At 32.0% G+C, this 8965-nt stretch overlaps 1 protein-coding gene across 1 annotated transcript; it reads right to left on the reverse strand.

Annotated features, from left to right (window-relative positions):
* Positions 1-714: 714 nt before the first annotated feature.
* On the reverse strand, positions 715-8207 carry Dsor1 (mitogen-activated protein kinase kinase 1). Its single transcript, XM_090112875.1, has 8 exons — positions 7856-8207; positions 5939-6108; positions 5422-5697; positions 4888-5081; positions 4397-4561; positions 3474-3641; positions 2047-2202; positions 715-1455 (listed from the first exon to the last, which is right to left on the reverse strand). Exons 1-7 carry the CDS (start codon positions 7972-7974, stop codon positions 2083-2085), a joined length of 1212 nt encoding a protein of 403 aa, XP_089969001.1. The 5' UTR covers positions 7975-8207; the 3' UTR covers positions 715-1455; positions 2047-2082.
* Between the last annotated feature and the right edge of the window lie 758 nt (positions 8208-8965).

Raw genomic sequence — 8965 nt, forward strand, 5'->3', positions numbered from 1 at the left:
GAGTAGCGGGCGAGTGAGCGAGCAGTTTTCAAAATTTATTACCTAATAAGTCTAATCAGTGCCTTTATTAGAATATTCTTATGATACAAATTGTCGCTATGTCATATCAAAATATGGTAATTGACCTAAATAGGTACCTACATATAATTAGTATTTGTAATAACTCAAGTATTAAACTAAATGATTGGAAAATAAATATGTAGTTTTAATGCAATTCCCTTTATTTAAAGGTAATAGTTGTTTTGATATTTACAAATAAACACTCCACAATAATACCTATAGTTCATATAAACTTAATAAATAAACTCGATAAGTTATAATAATATACAGCTACACATCCCTAATCAGAAGCGAGAGATTATAAAAAAAAGGATGGTTGCCCGCGCCATTGGCATGTATACATGCCAATGGGGCGTAACTGATAGAGAATAGTGCTGTAACTTGCTGCAATTTTATATGTATTTTTGTATCTCAAAAGGTTGATTTTTTTTGTTGATAGTTGCTATAAATGTGGTCTTAAGTTTTTACAGTAGGAGATGAGGTTAAATAAATATTATTTTTGTGTTATAAGCTGTTTATTCAAATATTCAGACGTGAATTATTATGTTTATCGATAACATTTTGGACTCCCTACTATTTTCAAGGTTATCTCATTGAATTTGTGGCTTGGCGTGGAGGGCACGGCGATGCGTTTTTGCTCTGGCGGTCAAAAGGTTAAAGTGAAACGCATCAAATATTCCTTCGTGTGTTTTACGATATTGCACAAATAATACGGAAAAGGGCAAAGGAATAACTTTTATCGGTAAGTACCTAACTAGATAATAATTTTTAAAACTTAGAGCAAAAAAATGGCGCACAGATTTTGTTCGTGGTGTCTCCTCCATACGTAGTAATATTATCTCAATGATCACACCCTGTGTCGGAAATGTCGGCTTCGCTCTCACGCGTCCGTCGCACCGCACCGCATGCGGCGGCGGAGCGCCCACACCGAGCCCTGCGTCGTCGCCACATATTTTCCCAGAATTTCGTACGAAATACAAGATTCCAATAAGCGAACGGATCTCGATAATTTAACATCGCAAAGGACGTCCGTTTATGTATTTTTTTATCAATGCAATATGTTTCATAGAGACGAGATGCTTTAAGAACACATTCAATACTCGTTTATCAATAAAATCTGAACACAAATCTCAATTAAACGATGTACCCGCAATGTAAACAACTTTGCAATATCGGGAAAACATAACGTAAAACCGCAATTTAAAAGTGCCCGGGTTTGAAAATAGGCAAAGGTTCGTCTCTACATGAGTTTGGTTGATTGGTTGGTTGGTTGGTTGATTGTTGGTGTGTAATGGTTGTCTAGAGTTGACATACTGCGGCCTGTTGGGGGCAGCTACTCTGCGCCAGCGTCCTCACTGATTGTCTCGCCCGCTTTCTCTTGGGAAATGTTTTGACCTGCAATACAGAGACATCTGTGTAAAAATGTTCTTTGAAGAGTGTTTAAAAATATAATTACTTATTTTGAATCTCATGATACATAACTATTATCCCGGCATCATTATTACTAATATTGCAGGATATTTAACGAAGATGAACTATAAATGAATTAGTAGAAAAGTGAGTTTCAAAAAATGGCTCAAAATTAACATTTGAACTTCAGTTACAGGCCAGTATTATTTCCAGCGGGAAAATAATGACACACTGAAAATAATGCTTCTATAAGACATCATGGAACAGGGGCAGGGCATTTAAAAACTTACGACACATCGACCTTGGAGATATTGAAAGATTTCAACCTATAGACCAAACACCACAAGCTAAACAAAAAAAAGACGGGTTGCACTCCGGGAGTGCCGGCAGAAGTGAAAACTTGATTATTAACGTTCAGCATGTTTGATATTTTGGAATGGTATCCGTCTTACGCATGGAATATAAGGGCTAAAAAAAACCCCGTCTCACGATTTTTCGATCAGGCCACGTGTCCTGACGCGAGTTTAAGATTTTATACCCAACGCCGCTAAAGAAGTTTTCACTTCAAAAACTGACCCTTTTTCGCTGATGAAAGTATGCACTTCTTGCAGCTTATGAAGAAAAAGGAGACACGTTGGAGTTGGGTGTGGAGGGCATGAGGTCCATCGTCTTGCACACCCAGCCCGCTATATCCACGCGCTCAGCCTCCGCGCCGCGGATCCACTCGTGGTTCTGTACACAACACGTGTTTGGATTAATTATATACTAGCAATGCCCTGCGGTTTCACCCGCATAGATAGGGATATCCTGACAGTGAAAAGTCTACTATAGGTCGGACTATAGGTTTAATTTTTAATCACATGAAAATCACTCTCACCCCGTCCCGCACTACGCCTGCTCATTGTATTAAACAGTATGCCTACTATTTTCTGTAAATTGACACTTTTAAAAATTCGTTATATCTTTTGAATGGAATATCCAATTTTTTTTATTTAAAAAGTATTTTTCTGGTATTGAAACAGTCTATAATAAAACATCATTTAATGGGATAAGAATTAATATATGTGTATGGATAACATGGTTTGATTACTGTCGGCACTTCTATTTACTTTGAAAACGTAAAAAAGTTTTTGTAGTAACATAACTACTGAAGATGGACATATGGTATCGCGGACTTTCTTGTAGATATTGATCCATTCTATAATACCTTTGAACATTTTTTTGTTCTATCTTCAATAGATTCCGCAGCGCACGCGATGACAGAATTTTTATTAAGGATTTTTTTACACCTTGGGTTACATTATTGCATTTTTGGTAAGGATCTCTAATTTTTTTTGAAATGCAATATAGCCTATGTTGCTCAGTGAAGATGCAGCTTTCTAATGGTGAAAGAATTTTTGAAATCGGTCCAGTAGCTTATGCGTGAAAACCATACATACATACATACATAATTACATAATTACATAATTACATGATTACAAACGTTTCCTCTTTATAATAATTATAGTATAGAAGTATAGATTAAGATTTTGTAGTGATTATTGTGTCCGCTCCTGTTGCCCTCGCCTTCACTCACTTGGTTAAAGAAAATTAACAGTTCTCATACATGGATTGATACAAATGCGCATCATATGGATCTTTCTACGTAAATGAGATGTAATACTGCAGCCTTTGTCACTCTCTAGCCTCTTAAATATTTCTATACGCAAAAATCATACGGCCGTATCGGCCTTATGTCACATGAAATAAGGACTAATAAACAAACAAACACGCTTACGCATTTATAATATCCGAGGAATAGACACAAACTTTATAATTAATATTTTCGATTGGGAACTTGTTTCTCTAAGTTTCCAAAGTCATATCTTGATCGGTGAAAAAACATTTAGGTAAGTTATATTTCAATAACGTTTCATAAAACTTATACTGGACTTATACTTCTATAAAATTTTTGAAAGAATAATGACATATTATTATCATTATAAAAACAAAAACAAACTCACCATCAGCGTCTTAAGGTCGGCCCTTTCATCGGGGTTTTTCTTGAGACATCGATCAACAAAGTCGGTGAACTCGTCGGAAAATACTCCACCCGGAAGCTTTGGTGGAGGTTCGTTCACTATGTAATCTAGTAGCTCGAATATCGCCATTGGACGAGGCGAATTTGGCGCCTAAAAAGTGGATAAATAATAAAAAGTTTTTCATTTTTTTTTTTTAAAGTGAAACTTTTATTACATCGTCTCAAACTTTTTGGTCTGTGTAGCGCATGTCGCGTGACGGTTGAACCGTACGATAATTATCGTACAAATACGATAATTTTGTGCCTAAGTTTCACTTTTACCGTGGTTTCATAAAACCACACAACATTTTTTTTCTTATTGATTCGATTTTTATACTAGAAAAATCGCATAAGTTCTATATGTGAACTAATTAATGTTTTACGAACAGTAAGTATGCTACAAAAAGAGTATTTTTGCTCTGATAATATGAAGATGCAGGATGATTCTCAAACGAATTTTCGCTATACAGATTAGATATAGATATTTTGCTTAGAGAGTGTGTGAAATATTAACTATTTTAAATTATACCTACGCTTAAATTTCATAAAGAATAATAATATTATATTCATATGCACGACCCATCAAGGTGAACCTTAACAAATTCACTTTGCATTCTTATCACATATAACGGATGTATGCATTTGATATGTGAATAAGTAAAACAACTGTTCTTTTTATGCAATATGGACAAGATAGTTTTTACAAGAATTTAAATTTTAAATATTAATATTAAATTTCAACATGGTAAAGAAATAATGTAAAATGTATATTTCACTATCATTTATGTAAGCAAAATTTTAATTTTTTCAAAATACAATTTATAAAAAACAATTTTTTTTATAAATTATAAAAAATATATTATTTACCTGGCCGGGCGAGTGATCTTCATTCTGACCGCCAAATATAGCAGCTAATGTTTTCGCATCGGGCGGTGGTATGGGGTACATGCCTATAGCCATCTCTACTAGCGATAGACCGAGAGACCAAATATCTGATTGCACTGAATAGTGTGTGCCTTGAAGACGTTCCGGCTGGAAATAAAGTAATTTCAATGATATAATATTATTTGTTAACATAATTAATTTATATTTCAAATAATTGAAGTTATAGTCTAACATTGAAAGGAAAATTGTTTTGAATTTAATGTGTCTCATAGAATCTCTGTTATGTGATGCAAATTTCAAAGTTAGTAGACAAAAATTATTCGACTTGACCATAATGCAATCCGTGTTTATGATACAAAAGTATGTATATTATGTTTAAAAACTTTACAACGAAAATGAATGCAGAAATTATCAATTTTAGTAAATAAATTCTCACAAAATATTTATTAGCTCTATTGTTATCCAATACATACCGACATATAACTTCGCGTTCCCACAAACGAGTTGGCCATCGAATCAATGAGTTGTCCGGACACACCAAAATCGCAAATCTTAATCTCTCCGTTGCTGTTCACGAGAATGTTGGACGGTTTCACGTCACGGTGCATTATTGCGTGCTTGTCTCGCAAGTAGCTGAGGCCCTTTAATACCGCTGATGTGATTGTTCCTGAAAAATATTTTGCTTAATTGTTTAGAGGCTCAAGGATTTATAATATTACAGATATGAGTGATTTTTACAGATATTTTTGTATAATGTCTAAGAAGATTCACATCTATATTCAATCCTAATGTAGATTACATTAGAATTGAAATACCTCAACTGGATTTTTATATTAAGGTCTCATAAGGTCTATCTGCACTATATTAAACAGTTCAACATATTTTAAATACATATTATTAATGGCAGAACTAACAGAAGTGTGAGAAATACAAAAATTACATTTGCAATAGCCTTACTGTGTAAAAGAAAATAAACATTGAAACCCATTTAAATAATTAATTTATACCTAGAATTGACTCAGGAATCCTTCCAGCTTTCTTCAATATCAAATCCAACGATCCACCATCCATATATTCCATGCAAATAGATATTTCGCCATCGCTATAAAACGCTCCGTAGAAACCGACAATGTGAGCAAAGTTACACTCGTGAAGTACTTTCAGTTCCCTTATAATCTGTTTCTTTATGGCTGGCTTCACTTCAAGATGGATTAGTTTCCTTGCCATGATGAGACCCGTGGACTTATGGCGCACCTTCATCACTACACCACCATTGCCTTGGCCTGAAAATAATAAAGCTCATATTTATTAACAACTTTCTTGAAATAATTAAAAAAAATATAACAAAAAAAAATTATAACAAACACAACACTTATTCAATGAATTAAACAGCATCACAATAATTATAATTAACAAACTTATCTTAATTAAGATCAAAATATTTGTATAAAATACAAGTTTTCAGTCCTTAATAAAATAAAAGAGTGAAAGTAATACATAAAATTAAAATGCTCAATAATGTACCTAATTCACCAAGCTTTTCAAAGTCATCATCGCTCAGTTCGCCAATCTTCTCTTTCTGGCAGAGGAAGACTTCTATTCTTCGTCTCTGTGTGTCGTCCATTTCGATCTGCTCCAGTCGCTCAGTGAGAGCTTCAATGCTCGTCTTTGATTTGCCAGCTAAACCTTGTCGTCTATAATAAAATTCATGTTAAAAATATGAAAAAAAAATATTTGCAGTTGCAATTCTGAATACATAGTACATACAAACTAACTGGTAAGTGTAGTGGTTTGCTTAAACAAGTCACTGTCTTGCAGGACACAGAATGCCTACTTGTCCATAAAGAAACAGATGCATAATGCATCTACCCAAAAACCCACAAATTATAATGCATTATATGTATCTAAACTTTCATAATAAACCCTCAAATACTTGGCAATTCAAATAGCAAAATAGTTACTTGTTATACTACCATACTACTACATACTTTACTGAATTTAAATGAGATGTAAATTAGGCACAATATAAATATGACGTAAAAAAACAATAACAGTCTGTGCAAATTATATATTGCCACATCTATCAATGTAGAATACCTGTGTAGAATACACAAAAGGATGTTCTTCCTTTTAATATTAACATATACTATTAATGAAATGAATATTGCATGTAAAAGATGAATGAAATTATCAAACTAAAGGAATTAAAATGTTATGCTTAAAAATTATTATGTTTCCACAGTACATTAAAATTAAAACAATTCTTGTATATTTTAATCCAATATATTGTTAGCTTCAAATTCATACATTGCTAATTAAAAATAATAGTTCTTAATATAACACAGGTGATGCATAGAATATAAAATAGCAGACATCTGGTCGCTAAGGCTATGAATCATATTATAAAGCTGAATCATGACATGTCTGAACACAAACATGCTTCTTATATATAAGCATACTTAATATTTGATGATTATTTATTTGAATATTAATAAATTAGGTAGATATAAAAATTATTATCAAAATATGTTTTGTTAAAATACTTTTTTGTTCATAAATTATACAAGATAGATATGCCATTAATTGATAATGGTAAGGCATTTTGTAGACTGTAATTTTCATAGATTTTAAGATGTTTTTATGAAAAATGTCACATGATTCATCCTTACTAATATCCTTACTTTCTATCTGAAAGGTTGTAGTAAAAGAAATACAAACAATTGTTTGTATTTCTGAAAGAATTTCATGGTTTGATTTGAACATTTTTTTTACTACTCTGATACATTTCTTTGCATGATAATTTCCTTTTACCATGGAGGCAAAGCTAAAAGTAAAACATTTATTAAGATAGATAGTAATATAACAAGATAGATAGTAATATACAAGATAGTAATATGTAATACATTTTGATTTGAAAGAACAATGTCAGAAACCACCATGAGACCACACAATAATTTAAGAAATCTATGGTAATGATTTTTAATGTAGTAAGAAATTTACATAAATTACTTATTGTATTGATGCAAATTGTTAATTAAGAAGAATAATATAGAGATAACAATGGGCAAAATTTCTGAAAAAAGGTTATTAATTTATCATAACTTATTTTAGTCTGGAAAGATCTTTTGATATACAGTCTATAGAAGTCTTATCAATGTTGTGGTATTCAAATGTAAAATTCAGACAATGTAAATCCAATAGTTTTTTTTAAATATGAGTATTGTGTATAATTGATAAAGTATGTAGGTAAGTACTTATAGTAAATATTTATAGTATGTAAAATAAAATTTAATTTAATCATCAATTCTTATACATTATAGGTATCTGCTGATTACCCAAAACTGGTATAAGGTATATAGGTACTTGAATTATACATATAACTTTAACATTTATATTACAGACTCAAAATCAATATATTAATATAAAATTAATTGTACTTACTCTGAAGCAGTAGCTGATTTCAGCTGTGGTGTCATATTAGACGGTGTTACTGCTGGAGCCGTATCTATAGACCCTGGTGGGAGGGTCAAGTTTAATTTATTCTTCGACATTTTACTCATTTTTAATCAATGTTCGTCACGGCATTTATACAGTTAAGTAATCTCCTTTTTGCTAAGAACACCTTAACGCAGTCAAACACCGGGTCCGTGTAACAACATTAATCAACAAAGAAACACAAATTATAAACAGACAAAAGTTTCGCAAGCATTGGAGGAATTATATTATCAATTTATCAGTAATCAGGTGGACACAAATTACAATAAAATTTCGATTGACTTGACGTTTTATGACGTCATTAATGTTCTGTCATTTGTACCACAGATAAACGTTAGTCATAACACGGTCTCCTGTATCAAGTACTCTGTGACGGTCACAACGCTTATCTGTGGTACAAATGAGACCCATTCACATTCAAGAAGCTTATATCTAACTGGACTCAGAGGAATAAACCTATAGAGTACTTGTATCGAGCGTATACAATTTACATATATTTGTTTCTCTCTATCTAAAGAAAACGTCGTAAGAAAGAATGAGATAGCTATAGACTACAAGCTACGTTTCAACATAGTCATGGCACCATTTTTACTATAGGTACGTATTTAGATAGATAGAAGGTGATAGTGATGGGATGTGCTTCAATCGATAAAATCGTGAATGCATTTTGCATTTACGGTTTCGTGAAATAATAAATAATAAAAAAAAAACAAAATTAATCATAAATTTCAGTTGAATACATTATTTGTTTAATTCTACGAATATAATAAATGCGAAATTATGCGAGAATGGATAACTTTCTCTTTTACTTTTTACTTTTGATCCCGTAAATCCCACAGGAATGGGAACTATGCGGGTTTTTCTTTGAAAACGCATGTATATTAAGTATGTATTTCAATAGTAGTTTCTCATCTATGAGAACTGTCATTTAATCAACCGTTTAATTTTCACATAGTTACACATTTAAAGTAAATGTGTAAAAAAATTTCCAAATAAAAATTCACTCACACACAAATGTATTTATTATCTAAAGGAACAAAAAAAAACGAAAGCGTA

Source organism: Colias eurytheme, chromosome 19 (assembly GCF_061535395.1).
Source record: "Colias eurytheme isolate Ceu_HAF_F1 chromosome 19, ilColEury1 Martin Lab GWU primary, whole genome shotgun sequence".
In the NCBI taxonomy this organism is placed as follows: Eukaryota; Metazoa; Arthropoda; class Insecta; order Lepidoptera; family Pieridae; genus Colias; species Colias eurytheme.

Coding starts and splice junctions, on each gene's coding strand:
- Dsor1 (XM_090112875.1), bottom strand. CDS start 7,974: ATGAGTAAAATGTCGAAGAATAAATTAAACTTGACCCTCCCACCAGGG. Junction 5,082..5,421: donor GATTCCTGAGTCAATTCTAG/GTATAAATTAAT, acceptor AATATTTTTCAG/GAACAATCACATCAGCGGTA. Junction 3,642..4,396: donor AAGATCACTCGCCCGGCCAG/GTAAATAATATA, acceptor TCCACTTTTTAG/GCGCCAAATTCGCCTCGTCC.